Source organism: Ipomoea triloba, chromosome 6 (assembly GCF_003576645.1).
Source record: "Ipomoea triloba cultivar NCNSP0323 chromosome 6, ASM357664v1".
NCBI classification, from domain to species: Eukaryota; Viridiplantae; Streptophyta; class Magnoliopsida; order Solanales; family Convolvulaceae; genus Ipomoea; species Ipomoea triloba.
The window spans coordinates 11,035,254-11,052,283 of NC_044921.1; the positions used below are offsets into that span (position 1 = coordinate 11,035,254).

The 17,030-nt window shown below is 32.8% G+C and overlaps 1 protein-coding gene across 1 annotated transcript; it reads right to left on the reverse strand.

The window, feature by feature from the left end:
- Positions 1-831: 831 nt before the first annotated feature.
- LOC116023465 lies at positions 832-3,317 on the reverse strand. The gene is made up of 9 exons (XM_031264466.1): positions 3,168-3,317; positions 2,783-3,041; positions 2,603-2,699; positions 2,395-2,456; positions 2,001-2,088; positions 1,786-1,921; positions 1,418-1,705; positions 1,087-1,317; positions 832-1,008 (listed from the first exon to the last, which is right to left on the reverse strand). Exons 1-9 carry the CDS (start codon positions 3,315-3,317, stop codon positions 832-834), a joined length of 1,488 nt encoding a protein of 495 aa, XP_031120326.1.
- Positions 3,318-17,030: the final 13,713 nt, after the last annotated feature.

Below are 17,030 nucleotides of genomic sequence, written 5' to 3' on the forward strand. Positions count from 1 at the left end.
GAATTTATGGAGGAAATCGGGTTTTAAATTCCCAGAAACCGCATGATTATATAGCCAAAGGGAATAGGCCGCGCCTAAAATCATCCCAAGCGCTGCTAATGTGGCTACTAAGCTATTTCTTTGGAAAGCTCCTACTAAGATGAGAAATTCCCAGATAAAGCTGCTAGTACCAGGTGAACTCATATTGGCCAAAGTGGAAGAGAAGAAAATGGTAGGGAGATTCGGCATGGTGCTCACTGAATTCATTTTCTCTTCATCAGTTAGAAATATATCTGTAACAAAAGATAGGTCCATTAAATAAAATTTTAAAAAAAAATTAGTACATAAACCTTTAATAGTTGAATAATAATACCTTGCAAGTTTAATAATCTCCTACGGGTATGTTGAGCATCATCAGCCAGATGTGTCCACACCTTCTCCCATACAACTTTAGGACGTGCCATTGTATTTGACAACAACAGAGTAACAAACAACTTTCTTAGTGAGTGGGGAGTTGCAAAATGGCTAGCTTCCAATATTGCATCAACATATTCAGTATCATCTTGTAATAAACCCCGCGCATAACATGCCTCCTTAAAAGTATTGTACTTTACTCCATTATATGACCTTATGTCAGAAAAGGTTGTTGGGCCCCTGACTATGTTCAACAAACATCGGAGATAATATAATTCCCCAGTGAAATACAAAAACAAACAGATTGTTAACCCTAAACTATTAGGGTTACAAATTCAAGGGCCCAAACAGATTGTCCAAAAACCACATACTAATCCAACATCAACACTGTCATATTGTCCAAACACAGATTGTCCAAAGTACTCAATGTTCATCACCCTATTCTTTCTCATTCTCCATTTTCACTACAACCTCTTTCTTTTTCTTTGATGGTTGTGTACTTGAGAATTCATCCAGCAGACTTCGCTTCACTGCTTCGGTTTCATTCCCAGCTTCATTCTGCTTTCCAGGAGTAACAGCAATAGGACTTTCTGTAGGATCATCTGAAAAAAAACCCTGAACAGGATAACAAATAAGCATATACTGCTAGTGAAACTTAAAAGGCTATTTGACTGAAATAATCTATATAAATACCTCATCTGAGTCAGAATCATCCTGTGTTAGTTGTAGCTTGAAAGAAAATTCATCATCGTTATGCTGGATTAGCCCAGGACAGTAGGTTTCAAACATTTCAGGAAAGTGTTTGACTTGCAGTACTGGAACTGCATTATCGAGGTTATCAAATGTTTCACTTTTCACAGAAATCTTAAAAAACAGACCTCTCCCTTTTAAATTCCTAATGTCTTTAGGAACCTTTGTCATTACCTAAAACATAAAAAAAAAAAAAAAAGACCATTAGTGGTTAAGGCATTTTACTAATCTATTATATAGACATCTAAGTTAAGTTCAAAATCAGGGAACTCACAGATGACTGCATAGCCTTCAATTCATCTGCCTTTAAACGCAACAACTCAAGAACTTCACGGTCCCATAAAAGGAGTGGAGCTGTCCCATTAACATCAACCACACGAATTTTAAGCTTATATCTTAGGGTACCTTTAACAAACCGACCACCACATTTGCCACAATCATACATTCCAGAGTTGAGTTCCAACTTCTTATTACAGTTTGGTTTAGGGCAAGAGTTGTAATACCAATCATTGGGATCAGACTCAATACCTATAATCTTGCATGGTACCCAAAAATCACCAATCTGCCATGAAAAAAAATAGATTTCTAATTCAATATGTTTTAAAAGTACATAACTACACTGGATTATTAAGAAATAGATACCTCTCTTTTAGAAAAGATCTCAGATAATGTTGTGATCTGCATTTTTGTACTGCTTTCCACTCCACTTGTAGTACCATGACTAAAAGTAGAATTCGATGTAATGCTCTTCAAAGGCGTTTGCTGCTGCATAGATAGACTGAATACACAAATATGAATCTGCTGTTCTCAGGTTTTAGAGATATGTAACATTGATATGTTAAAGAAATGCATCATACCTATTTCTGAATTCAACAAACTCCAAAGTATTTTGGTTGAATAGCAAATTTGTAGCATCATAAGAACTGCAAATTTTTACTTCTCCAGCTACACAAATATAAATTACAAAATCATAAGGATTAACAAATACTCATGTATTGCAAGAACAGAAGAGTACAATACTGGAAATGAGTTCTCTGATTGCAGGAACAGAAAATTCACAAAGAAACTGAGGTAAGAACTTAGATAAGGAACAAACTATTATCTACTAAAATTCTCAAATTCACTATAGTCTATTTACACTACTGCAGATACTCAAGAAGAAAGAGGTAGATATTCCAGCAACACAAAGCTCTTAAGGAAGACATTCAAAAAAGCACTATCAAGGTAATTGTTATGTAAAATTACACTTACATTTTTCGACCAGCTTAATCCGACCCATCTGAATTAGAACAATCACTGGATCCAAAAGATCACTTTTAAAAAAAGGCTTCACTTTCTCTACATGGTCATCCCAGACAGTGCATTTCACTTGATTACCCTTGCATGAATTTTTTTTTAAAAAAATTGATGCATATTTTCAATCTGTAAAATAAAACATTTGAGGTTTGTGTAAACTTACTTCAAATCTTCAATCACAAAATCTATCAACCGAGAGGGTCTCCCATTAATCATCTTCTCCAATGGAGAGTATATTTCAACTACACGGCCAATGACATCTAGAAAAATAAAAGAAGTATTAGATCAGTAGTATTTAGTACTGCCTCAAAACCATGAAAAATTTGAATATTTTCTAACTTACCAACCAAAATATTTGCATCCAGTGTGTTCAGAACTTCAAATGGCTTTAGTCTATACATATACCTTGGAAAATCACACCCTTTATAAGGTTTGACCAATGTTTCAGAAAAAACTTTCATCATGTACTCTCCTTCACATGTCTTATAGCAATACCAATGAGCAACTACCAAATTTTTTTTTATGCAGTACACATTTCCTTCTACAAAATCATTCTTTGGAGAAACACTCTTTCCTGGAATATGCAGGTGAATGTAGGAACCCTATAAATACAAAACAAAATAATGTGTATTAAATAGACATTATAGCAATGTTTGTACTGCATTTTTTAAAATTTTTTACAATTTACAGTTTACAATGTTTTAGACATCAAAAAAATAATAGATTACCGCTTCATCATGGAAGACACACTCTCTGCTCTTGATTTGATCTCTTCCTCTACTGTGCCAAACATTGTAGGTGCGCACGGCCCTCCATCTGATTGCAACTGAAGTATGGTCCTTATCCAACTCTTCAACTAATACATACATCGGAGCCATAGAGTTTATGAAAATAGAATAGATTTGTAGCTTTGCTTGTAAATTTCGATCTGATCATCTCTGTTGTATATATATTGGTAGCCCTAGGGTTATGTAATTATAATGGGTTGTATCCGAAGAGTCACGCCTGTCATTGGAAAGCCAAAGAGTTGTATCCATAAATAACTTAGGTTCAAATTTAAAATGTAACCAAATGATTCAATACAGAACACAGCTGCAATAAAATTAATGTTCTCGGTTTCCCATGAAATTGGCCAAAACGGCGTAGTTTCCATTGGGCGGGAAACTGAAAATTTTTTTATTTACCAAAAACTTGTCTCTTTATATATATATATAGATTAACTTACAATTACATTAAGTAATGAACTCGTAATTGCAACAGTGACTTAATATAATTGTAGGTTAATTAAACACAAATATTACATTTTTTTTTAATTTTTTAATTAACCTACAATTACATTTAGTAATGAACATGTAGTTGTAGTAGTGACTTTTTTTTAAAAATAAAGTGAAGAGTTTGATGCCACTGGACCACAAGGTCCTTGGCAGTTGTAGTAGTGGCTTAATGTAATTGTATGTTAATTAAACACCCATATTGATTTTTAAATATTTGTAATGAGTTAATTTCATTTTTCGTCCTAGATTTATAGGTGTCAATTCACTTTTAAGTCCCTTTTTATTAGAACATCTATCCACTTTTGTTCCTAGTATTATTGTGGCCTGACCATTTTGGTCCTTTATCAACAAAATAATTTAAATATCGTTTAATACAATGACATTTTGGTCTTCAATAATCATGGATGTTTTTTAAAAAATAAACATAAAATATATAGTTGTTCAACCTAATTTGTATAAAAAAGATTGAAATGCCTTTGTATTTAACGATATTTCAATGATTTTGTTGATTGAGGACTAAAAATAGTCATGCCACAATAATACTAGGACCAAATGAGGATGTTCTAATAAAAAAGGACTAAAAGTGGATTGTTACCTATAAATCTAGAACAAAAAATAGAATTAACCTACAATTACATTAAGTAATCAACCCATAGTAACAACAGTGATTTAATGTAATTGTAAATTAATTAAATAAATTTTAAAAAAATTAATATGAATGTCATTTAAATCATTAAAAAATTTTAATGACATATTTCTTATCCGTTAATTTTTTTTAAAGTAAATTTAAGTCAAAAGAAAGTTAGTTAAAAAGTATTAATTTATTAAATTAAAATTCTAAATAAATTAAAAAATCTCTCCACTAAAGACTCGTGGTTAAAACTAACTATTAAATATCGTACGTTTTTATAATAGTTAATTAAATACTCATTTTTTTTAAACATAGTTAAATACTCATTGTTAACTAGAGTGTCATTGACAATAAAAACTATCTATTGTCTTTATACTCATTGTCTTTATCGCACCTCTGTATAAAAACTCTCTATATAATATGAGTGATTTAGGTATTCAAAAAGTTACATTATCTTTACACCAATCACAGCTTTACAAATATTAGCATACATACAACTATGTGCAATTCATCCATTTGCTGGTGTATTATGACATCATATTGTATATTTAATGAAATGGTATTACATATGATGAAGTTGGATATTTCAAGATAGAGTTTTTTGTACTTTTGACCTCACGAGTATTATGACACAAATAATTTTGACGCATAACTTTCAAAATTTGTATAATTGGTCCCGAGTATCAATTTCTTAGTGTAATTGGTCCTTCTTATAAAATCTCCGTCAATTTTTCACTAGAAAAATTATTTCCACTTTATAGTAGGGGTATAATGGTCTTTTTTTCGTAAATCTTTAGTTTCACACTTTTTGGTCCCACGAGTATTGTGGCACTAACAATGTTGATCCGCCCACAACTTTTAAAACTTACGAAATTGGTTAACGAGTATAAATTTATTAGCGCAAATGATCCTTCCGGTGAAATCTTCGTCAATTTTTCACCGGAAAAATTATTAGCCCTTTATAGCAGGGGTATAATGATCTTTTCTTTTTTACCACAATGTTTTCTCTTTCATATCTGAAAGCACTTCTCTATATATTCTCTCGTGATTATCCTGTCTTCAGCTTCACCTTTGCACAATCTGATTCCGGTCTGGAAAACATCCACCAAGTATTTTGCGTTAGTGACTTGATCGCCCAATTGCGGGAAGGCGACAACTGGGGTTCTGATGGTGAGCGCTTCCATGGATGATTCCACCCACAATGAGTTGTAAAACATGCTACGGAAGGGTGGGTAAGCACATGCTCTTGCGCACACCATTGCACCATTTTGGCAAGCTCACCAGCTTGAAAGTTAGGCCTTTGCTAGGTCATGGACACAGGAAATGAACGTCGGAGTTCACTAACCTATGAGCTATATCGTCGACTTGTTTTTTACTCAAGAAAATGATACTCTCGAATGATATGTACACCATGGAATGGGTTATTCCAATGAAAAATTGATAAAAAAGAAAAAAGAAAAGAAAAGATCATTATACTGATGCAATAAAGGAGAAATAATTTTTCCGATGAAAAATTGACAGAGATTTTATCGAAAGGACCTTTGGCGCTAAGAAATTGATACTCGTGGACCAATTATACAAGTTTTGAAAGTTGTGGATCAACATTGCTAGTGCCACAATACTCATGGGACCAAAAGTGTAAAATACTAAAAATTGACAAAATGGAAATCATTTTAGTTGCACGTAAAATTTTCAGTATAAAATAGATCATCATATGTCCAAGAATCTCATGTTTAACCTAAATAAATTTGACGATTGGAAGGTGTGCATGTAGGCACACCTATCAGCCTACATGGAAAAATGTGGGAAGCCATAACTAAGGGACTAGTCCAAATTATGATGGCAAATGCAAATGTGGCTACCCAAGGACCAGATGCTCCAGAATATGCTCCAAAGACTAGAAATGCATGGACATCCGAGGATAAGACGGAAAACAACCTAGACAATATAACTAAGGATATATTGTTTAAAACGGTTGATAAAACTCTCTTCTCGAGGATAAGGAAGTGCAAGTCGGCTAAGGAGATTTGGAATATTCTCATGCGGATCAGAGAAGGAGATGAGCATGAGAAAGAAAACTAGCTCACCATAGCCATGAAGAAATTTGTGGATTTCCGAATGGTTAGTGACAAAATCATAGCCAAGATGGAAACTTGGTTCATGAAGCTGTTGAGCGAGATAGCTAACCTTGGAAAGGAGTTATCTCAAAAGGAGATAAATTTAAATATTCTCCGAGGACTACTAAAGTCATGGGAGATGTAGATCATCGCAATGAGAGACCACCGAGACTTAAAGGCAATCTAAACTTCACAAATTTTCAGTGATCTCAAGGTCTATGAATTCGAATGGAAATCGAGACGAGAAGATTATGAACAGAAGAGTGTCATATTGGTTGCTGACCAATAGCCATCCACATCATCAAGATCCAATTCTAATCCTTCTGATTTTTAATTAACGAGCAGTTTGCAATGTTTGTTAGGAAGTTCAAAAGATTCATGACGAGGAATAATATTCAAGTCCATCCACTCCATCTTCCTCAAACCGAAGACACTTCGAGAGGTCAAACACCTCGAAGAGTACCAGAGTACCAGTTTCAAAGAATCACACAACTTATGTTACAACTGCTGGAGGCCAAGTCATTTCAAGGCGAACTGCCCGTATCCTATTGTTTGAAAGCATCAGGAGAAGTCGAGAAGTGCCAATTGAGATGACTCAAGGAAAATTCTTGCTGAAACCAGTGGAAAAGCTTCAAATAGTAACTTGAAGAATCACTCGAAAGGTGACAAGAGAAGGAAAGTTTGTTTAACCGAAGAGTCAACTGAGAGAGTGATCGAAGAGTCAAGCTCTTCAAGCTAAAGCGATGATACTAAACATTCGGGAGATGAGAAGGGTCTCATATGTCTATTTGCCAAGGACGATTCGAATGAAGAAATATGCTCAATGGCAAATGATGAAGAAGTAAATTCTACTTCTACCTCTAACTTTTCTAGCTTTAATGATAGTGATTGTGTGGATCATATGGATTCAGTTTTCAAACTGTTGAAGGATTTTAAATGTGTTTAAAACATTTAATCCAAGTAAAAAAGAGGATAATACTCGACTTTTGGCCGAACGTGAACCTTTCAAGAGTATTGTGCTCAAAAATTCTAAAATAATTGGCAAAATAGGTCAGTTCGAGAAGCAAATTCTCCAACTCCAAGAAGAGTGCAGAGTAAGAAAAGTGAGAGAGCACAAATTGCATGATGCCATAGCTACATTCTCTAATTCGTCAAAGATAATGGATTGAATGGTAGGTGAGCAAAGACCGATTGGTGATAAAGTTGGACTAGGCTTTAATCCCAGCTTTCCCTCACAATTAAAATTGACCAAACCAACAGATCTTTCAACCAGTGGAAGTTTAAAATCTGTATTCATAAAAGGTTAAGATAATGTGGTTGGACCTACAAAAGTACGTAGTTGATAAAGGCAAAACACCACTAACAAATAGTCAACTAAAAAGTGCAATTGTTCAAAACGTTGTGGAACCTTTGAATAGTAAATCTTCAAACGGTAACTTGAGAAGTTCCTCCAATACTATACAGAACATACTAAGCAGCAGTAGACCAAATGGTCAACCTACGAAGGGTCAACCCATGAAGAATAACCATTAGAGAGGAAAGCCAAATAATTACTCGAAAGGTAACAATTCAAGGAGAAAACCGAACAAGTTTTCAAATGGTTAACCAAAAAGGTTCAATAAACCCCAAAGGTTCACTAGAAGAGCAATGAGGGGTGTTGGAAGGTTGTTTCCTTTTTTATGAGGATTGGCTTATGGTCCATGAACCTATGTTAAAAGCTCAATTGAAAGGTTTCATAGACACAAGCAACAATTCTACTCTAGGTTGCATAGCAATGTGATTAGACCCCAAATTCAGAAAATATATGCACCTTAAAAGCCCAAAATTTTCCAAAACATCCCTTATGATTACAATACTTTTAATGGCTACATTCTACCTAGGCTTGGATTAATGGGTTACGTTCTAGGTTCAAATAGATGTCAAAACTCACTAACCAATAAGAACCCAAGAAGTTATGGGTACCTAAATCAAATTAAATTTTGATTTCAGGTAAACAGGGTTGTTTGGTATGTCAATAGTGGATGCTCAAGGCACATGACCGGTGAGAAGTCAAATTTATGCAACTACCAAATAATCAATGGTTTGTAAGTAGTTTTTGGTGGTGAAGCGAATGATCAAACAAGAGGGATTGGTGATGTTTTGAGGAATGGAAAGACTATCAAGGATGTTTCGTATGTAGAAGGCTTAAAGTTCAATCTATTAAGCACTAGCAAATTCTGCAATAAGGGCTACAAAGTGAAATTCTCGAAGAACTATTGCTACATTATCAATAAAGAGGCAAATAAGGTTATTCTTTTAGCTAGGAGGAGAAAGAACATGTATGTAGTTGATTGGGATTCGACAAGACCAAATGTTTGCCTGGTAGTTAAGGGAAGTTCCGGCTTTAGTTGGGAATGGCATAACAAGCTAAACCATCTCAACTTTAAGGAAATTAACAAGCTAGCCAGAGGAGATTTGGTAGAGGGACTACCAAATGTGACCTATAAGGCTATAATAAAGATAGGGTTTGTGAAGCTTGTCATAAAGGGAAACAAATCAAAGCTTCATTTAAGTCAAAACCCATGGAGTTAACATCTAGACCATTGAGTCTACTTCATATGGATTTGTTTGGTCCAGTTGACCTTGTAAGCTTAAGTGGACTCAAATATACTTTAGTGGTAGTAGATGACTACACTAGGTATACTTGGACTCTATTCTTGAAGAAGAAGAAAAATGAACCCAAGAGGTTACTGCCTGAATTGTTGAAACAGTTATAGAACGAGAAATGAACTAGCATAGTGAAGATTCAGTCAGATGAAGACACATAATTTGTAAATCATGTCATCAAATAATTTTGTGGTGAAAATGTGATTTTACATCAACTATCCGCAACAAGGACACCACAACAAAATGGTATTGCCAAAAGGAGAAAGGATACACTCAAAGAAGCCGCAAGGTTAATGATTACACTTTTCAGCTTGCCTAGGAGATTTTGGGCTGAAGTTGTTAACACAACATGTTACACCCAAAATAGGTCTATAATTCACAAGGATCATAGGAAGACACCCTACGAACTATGGAAAGGCCATAAACCAATTGTGAGTTACTTCCATATATTCGGTAGCAAGTGTTTTATTCACAACAATAAAAAGTCAAACCTTAAGGCGTTTGATGAGAAGGTTAACAAAGGATTGTTTCTTAGTTACTCAGCTATCAACAAAGCCTTTAGAGTTTTAAATAAGAAAACCATAGTGGTAGAAAAATCCATCCATGTGGTATTTGATGAAAGAAGCATCAATCAAGAGGTGAAAGATCTATCTGAAAAGTTTGAACAGGTGATTAGTCGAAACGGAGACCTAATTCTAAACAATTAGATTGAATGGTCAATGGCGAACATGTGGCTCAAATAGTTAACATCGAATAGTAAGAAAATCTAACCTTTTGACTGCCTAGTCAATTGCATATACTCATATAGTCAGATGAAGTCGAAGCTACATCAGCGAATGTTTATGAAGTAGATAAAAAAGCACATCCAACAGATTTTCAACAGATATAAGATGGTTAAGAGACCATCCTCCAGACCAAGTGATTGGAGTTGTTAGATAAGGAGTAAGGATAAGATCATCCATTCAAGAAAGCATGATGGCTTAGTTTCTATCACAAATTGAACCCAAGATGGTAGAAGAAGCCTTAAATGATACAGATTGGATTCAATCCATGCAAAAAGAGCTCCATCAGTTTGAAATGAATGATGTTTGGGAGATAGTTCCTAGACCTTCGCACCAAAATGTAATTGGGACAAAGTGGGTCTTTAGAAACAAGATGGATGAACAAGGAGCCATTGTTAGGAGTAAGGCTCGATTAGTTGCGAAAGGTTATTGTCAAGAGAAAGGAATAGATTTTGATGAAACCTTCGCTCTAGTAGCAAGATTGGAAGTAATAAGGATCTTCTTAGCATATGTTGCACATAAATTTTTTTTGTGATTTTGTGTATTTGTGATATTCAATAATCTTGGTTATCTTTCTGACTTTACTGTTGAGAATTTATCTTATCGCTAACCCTAGTTGCATTTATTCAACTAGCTAGTGCAATAATGATACGACTAAGTGCATAATGTAAATCAAACAAAAAGTAAATGACACAAAGTATTGTTCACCTAGTTCGATATGATCGTATATATGTCTGAGGGACCACCATCAATGAGTCCAATCCACTATCTCAACAGTAAATCCAACAGACGGTAAGAGAACGCATTCTCAACCCAATGTGTGATATACCTCACACGGTAAAGACCCAATATGATGAAGCTATAGAGGATTGTCGAGGCTAGAGATCCATGCAATCAGCAGTCCAAGAAATCCCTTTCTTGGAGATCCACGTTGTCATTGTCTATCTCGCTGACTCACCTACCACTGCACAACAGTTATATGGAATACGGTCCAAAGATAAAGCTTTGTAGAACTTCTTCTCAAGAGTCTTCTTAAAGTCAAATCATTAACAATATCTTGAGAAGATGATAACTTAGAGTATTCTCTTTGTAATTCAAAGAGAGAGTTTCTTGAATCTCTTATGTAAATTTTTGCTTTGTAAACTCTTGTTAAATTCTCTCTCTAACTAGTATATATAATACTCTAATACTTGGAAGACAAGTAATTCTTAAGATATTCCTTGTAGAATGAATTACGGTATTACCCTTGAGGTATTTCAGTTAGAGAAAGGATATTCTTGTAAAATAACCTCAGACCGCGTAATTGCTTTGCCAGTTGTAACTGATAAGGCGGTGTAGTTCCAACGACTAGCTTCAAAAGGCCCTGGTGAAGTGTCTGTTCTGTCAAATCTTCACTCAGTACTCTAACTGATACTAAACCTAACCTATCTAGTTTGCCATAATAATTTTCCAAATTACAATTTGGGGTTTACAATACTAAACACTAACAATTTCAAAGTCTCTCAAATGGACGTCAAGATCAGTGTCTTTCTGAATGGGTTATTGGAAGAAGAGGTATACGTTGAACAACCTCTGGGTTTTATGGTAAATATGGCTGAAGATAATGTCTAGAAGCTGAAAAAGACCTTGTAAGGATTGAAACAAGCGCCAAGAGCTTGGTATGACACCCTCTCGTGTTTCCTAATTAATTGTTGATTAACGAAATGTAAATTTCACAAAACTCTATTTCGAATCAAGGATGGTGATCATATTTTATCGGTTCAAAACTACATCAATAACATCATCTTTGGCAGCATCAACTATTCTTTGTGTGAAAATTTTTCCAAACTAATGAAGAACAAGTTCTCGAGATGAGCATGATGGGATAACTCAACTATTTCTTGGGATTGCAAGTTAAGCAAAGTGAGGAAGGAATCTTCATAAACCAAACACAAAGTACACCAACAATTGAAATCTTTTGTTAAAATCCCAATGAGCACATCGTTACGAATAGACGTTAATAACGAATGTAAAGAGGTTAATCAAGACAAGTATAGAGGTATTATTGGCTCTTTGCTATATCTTACTACTAGTAGACCAGTTATCTCTCTCCTTTTTTTTTTCTTTTTTTTTTTCTTTTTTTTTGTAGGTGTTTGTGAAAGATTTCAATTGAACCCTAAGGAGAATCATCTCACAGCTACGAAAAAAATCTTAGGATATCTTAAGGGTATGCAAAGTGTTGGGCTTTGATATTCGAAAGGTGAATCTTTCAAGCTTGTTAGCTATTTGAATGCAGACTTTGTAGGATTCAAAATTGATCGGCCGAGCACCTCAGGTACATATCAATTTCTTTGAAGAAGGCTCGTGTCTTGGTTTAGCAAGAAGCAAAACACCATTGCAACAAGTACAATTGAAGCCTATATATAGCTGCCAAAAGCTGTTGTGCTAAAGTCTTATGGATGAAACAAGAACTCAAGGACTATGGGGTTGAAGCCAAGGAGATTAGCATCAATTGTTATAACACCAGTGCTATAGCTATAACTCACAATCTAGTGCTACACTCAAGTAAAAAGCACATTAATATTAAATATCACTTTATCCATAATCATGTTGAGAAAAACGATATTGTGCTAGAATATGTTAACACTGATAATCAGCACGCTGATATTCTGACAAAGCCTTTGAGTGAAAGTAGATTTTCAAAGTTAAGGCATGAGTTAGGCATGATTAAGTACAGTTGAAGTTAAAATTTGAGAAGTATTAGGGATTTGAGAGGTAATGAAATACCTTCGAATGGTAACTCGAATTGTCAGAAGTCAATGAAGAAAGGTTTCTACTCGCTAGGAGTAGAAAGAGGTGGAGTAAACTTGTGTTGAGTTGAAAATTTGTGAATTCAAGGTCGGCCAGCTTGGTGTTCAAGGCTTGAACGTTCTTTTGTACTAAATAGATTTGTGCAAACCTCCTTAGGATTTTAAGGAGAAGAGTGAAATAGGCTAAATTGGTTGGAGGGGATTTTAATTCCATGGATTTTTGGATGAAAAAAAAACGATAGTCTTGAGACAAAATTATCCCGCCCCTTTTTTAACCTAAAATTGATACATGACCTTCCCTTCTAAATTATAATGTGTATTATTCTTCGACTTCCCTTCGTGTATGTTCATTTAATTTAAATCTTTATATGCAACAACTATTCAAAAATTGTATTCTTTATATGTGTTATTTATATACAGCAACTTTCGTGTATGTTTCTTTGAATTCTTTATATGCATAACTCTTCAAAATTTACATTATTTTTATGCAACAACTCTAACAATTTGTGAATTAATTTGTCAATTATAAATAATAATAATAATAATAATAATAATAATAATAATAATAACAGCAACAACAACAACAACAATAACAATAATAGGCATTTTGGACTTTATACTACTTATTCCCTCTCAATTCCCATGTATACAAAAAATTGGAATTGAAATTTCTAGTAATTTTATTCATGCAAACCAAACACTAGAATTTAAACTCCTACTTTATTACCGCATTATTCTTTTCCCATGAAATTGCAATTCTTTTCTCACCTAATTCCTTGTCTCTAACGAAACACCTCGTTAAGGAATAATAGTATAACTGCACAATATTAATATATTTACCTAATAATTATTATGGTAATTAAGCTAATAATTACCATAATAATAGTATAATTACAAATAAACATAGGTCGTTGGATTTTTTTATAATTATTACAATTAATTTTTTGATAATACACACACACACACATAGAATTCAGTTCCCGTGCGGTTGAGTGTTTTTCGTGCGATTGTGTGGTAGCTTTAGGTGCGTAATTTTCTTCTTAAGGGGCATGATTTTCTTTCTTAAGGTGCGTGAGTGTTGAAACTTAAGGTGAGTGAACCTAAAGCTTAAGGTGCGTGGTTCCCCTTCTTAAGGTGCATTGTTTTCATTCTTAAGGTGCATGATATGTATGCTTAAGGTGCGTGAGTTGTTGAAACTTAAGGTGCTTCATTTTAAAACCTTAAGTGTGTGGTTTGTGTTCTTAAGGTGCGTGACTTGTATATTTAAGGTGTGTGGTCTGTGTACTTAAGGTGCGTAGGGTGTTCTAAACTGAAAGTGCACCATTTAAAAACGAGTTAATTCCGGCAATGGTCCTTCGACTATGTTGATTTTACAAAATAAGTCCCCGACTTTTAATTTGGACAGTTTAGGTTCCTTGACTTTCAAATTCTTTCCAATGTTGGTCCTTTCGTCAAATTTTGGTTAAGTTGAGGTCAAATGAAGGGGTAAAATTGTCCGTTCACCTATTTAGTGTATTATTACTTGTATTTCTCATGTCCTATACGTTGTATATATGAATATAATCTTAGTCAAAGTCTCAATCGAAGCCATATAATCTCATATAAACCTGATTATATTCATATATATAGCGTATAGGACAGGAGAAATACGAATAATAATACACTATACAGGTCAACGGACAATTTTACCCCTCCATTTGACATCAACTTAACCAAAATTTGACGAAAGGACCAACATTGGAAAGAATTTTAAAGTCAAGGGACTTAAATTGTCCAAATTAAAAGTCGTGGACTAATTTTGGAAAATCAACATAGTCGGAGGACCATTGCTGGAATTAAGTCATTTAAAAACTTTAGGTGCGTGGTTTGTGTTTTTAGCTTAAGGTGCGTGGTTTGTGTACTTAAGGTGTGCCATTTTAATGCTTAAGGTGAGTACCGCACAACCGCACATGAAGATATACCCACACATGAACCCTTCTCTACACACACACTTAAGGTACAATTAGTAAATACACGGAATAATAGAAATGATAATTTGAATCACAAAAGAAATGATAATTTATTTGTTGTCAGAGTATTGTACATTAAGTGTGTGTGTATTTATATTTATTTATACTGAACGTATAAAAGTATAATTGCACAATATTAATATAATTACCTAATAATTATTATGGTAATTAAGGAATTAATTGCATAGATATTAGTATAATTTACTAATAATTATTTTGTTAATTAAGCTAATAATTACATATTTTGAAAGAAGCTAATAATTACATGGATATTAGTATAATTACAGTTAAACATGGGTCATTGATTTTTTAAAAAATAATATCTAATAAAAAAAATTTGTCCATGCATCGCACAAGTAATTGGGCAATTATTTGCTCGAATTCAAGCAAGGATAACATCATAAAATGTTATCGATCCAACCCATTCATCAATTCCATTATATAATATTGTTGTTATAATTTATATAATTGTATATCGATTCAAATATTCTTAAAATATTATTATAATTAATTTTTTTATTATTATTTTATACACACACACACACACACACACACACACACACACACACACATACACACCCATACATACACACACACACACCTACAACAAGTTTGGTTCACGGAATAAATTAGGAGGGAATAGGAATACTATTCCACAGTGACTGGAATATGTAAGGAATATAACATGAATTGTATTCTATTGTTTGGTTCGCGGAAGTAATAGAAATGAAATTGGTTTTAAAGACATAAATACCCTTATACAAAATAATAATAATAATAATAATAATAATAATAATAATATTATTATTATTATTATTATTATTATTATTATTATTATTATTATTATTAACATACACACATGTATGTTTGTTTGTTTTTTTTTGAAAACATGTATGTTTGTTTATACCTAAGTTATCTTTAATTAATACTCCATCTGTCCCATTTTACCTGTCATATTTACTATTCGTTAATTGGTCAAATGAACTCTTTCTTCATTGTTTTTATTTAGTAATTTTTTATTATTTTTAAATTTAAATTTTTGTGTTTAATAGTACTTCTAATGTAGTTTCTAAATATATAAATTTTATATATTAATGTTAAACTTAATATTATAAAAAATTGGATTAAAAATAACTTCAGTCAAGCCTCGTTAAACGAATCAGACAACCAAAATGGGACGGAGGTAGTAATTCTTTAATATAAATATGTATTTTTATTATAATATGGAGTAATAATAAAAATAATAATAATGATATATATATAAATATATATATATATATATATATATATATACACATACATACATATATATATATTAGAGAATGCATGGGAGGTTGAGAGATTAACTCCTAACATAGATTTTTTGAGTTTGAATATGTGATTAATTAACATACTTCATTCCTCTATATAAATAATCTAAGTAAATTCAATTATAACACACACAGAGGTTGAGAAATTATTATTATTATTATTATTATTATTATTATTATTATTATATTATTATTATTATTATTATTATATTATTATTATTATTATTATTATTATTATAAAAAATACATATTTATATTAAAGATTTATTTTTTTTTGAAAGAAAGAAAGCAAATCCATTACTCCAAGGCCTCAACCAAAAGTACATCAAGAACAAAGGGAGGAGGAATGAAATCCCATTCCCTACAACCAACGTTGAACACAGCGTCCCTAGCTAACAAATGGGCAATTGAATTCGCAGATCGCTTAACAAATCTAATTCATTCCGTGATATTCGTTATTATTATATAATTATATATCGATCCAAATATTCTTAAAATATTACTACCTCCGTCCCATTTTGTTTGTCTGATTCGGTTAACGAGGCTTGATTGAAGTTATTTTTAGTTCAAATTTTCATAATAGTAAGTTTAGTATTAGTATATAAAATTTATATATTTAGAAACTACATCAAAAGTACTATTAAACACAAAAAATCAAATTTAAAATAATTAAAAATTATTAAAGAAAATAAGCCATGTAGATAGAATTGATTTGACCAATGAATAGTAAATAAGACAGGTAAAATGAGATAGAGGGAGTATAACAAATCCATCTTGTACAACGTGGGAGTGAAAATACTAGTATAAAAACAAAGTAGAGCTTCTATATGACTTGATAATTTGTTATAACCATTCCTGTCCCAAAATAGTATTGTCTAAATTCTAAAATTATTGGCAAAAATATTATATTTGTCTACTTTTGGCATAATTTTCACACTATCATTGTCGAGTTTCGAATCTTGATATCTTTCTCTAATTACTACTTACTAAATTAGTGAGCTAAATTGGTGGGGACTTTTTTTTTTTTTTTTTT

Bases quoted from the DNA above. Each gene is read 5' to 3' on its own strand.
- LOC116023465 (XM_031264466.1), bottom strand. From the start codon at position 3,317: ATGGCTCCGATGTATGTATTAGTTGAAGAGTTGGATAAGGACCATACT. The intron at 3,042-3,167 runs GTAATCTATTAT...TTGTATTTATAG, and splicing joins GTGTCTTCCATGATGAAGCG to GGTTCCTACATTCACCTGCA. The intron at 1,318-1,417 runs GTGAGTTCCCTG...TTTATGTTTTAG, and splicing joins TGAAGGCTATGCAGTCATCT to GTAATGACAAAGGTTCCTAA.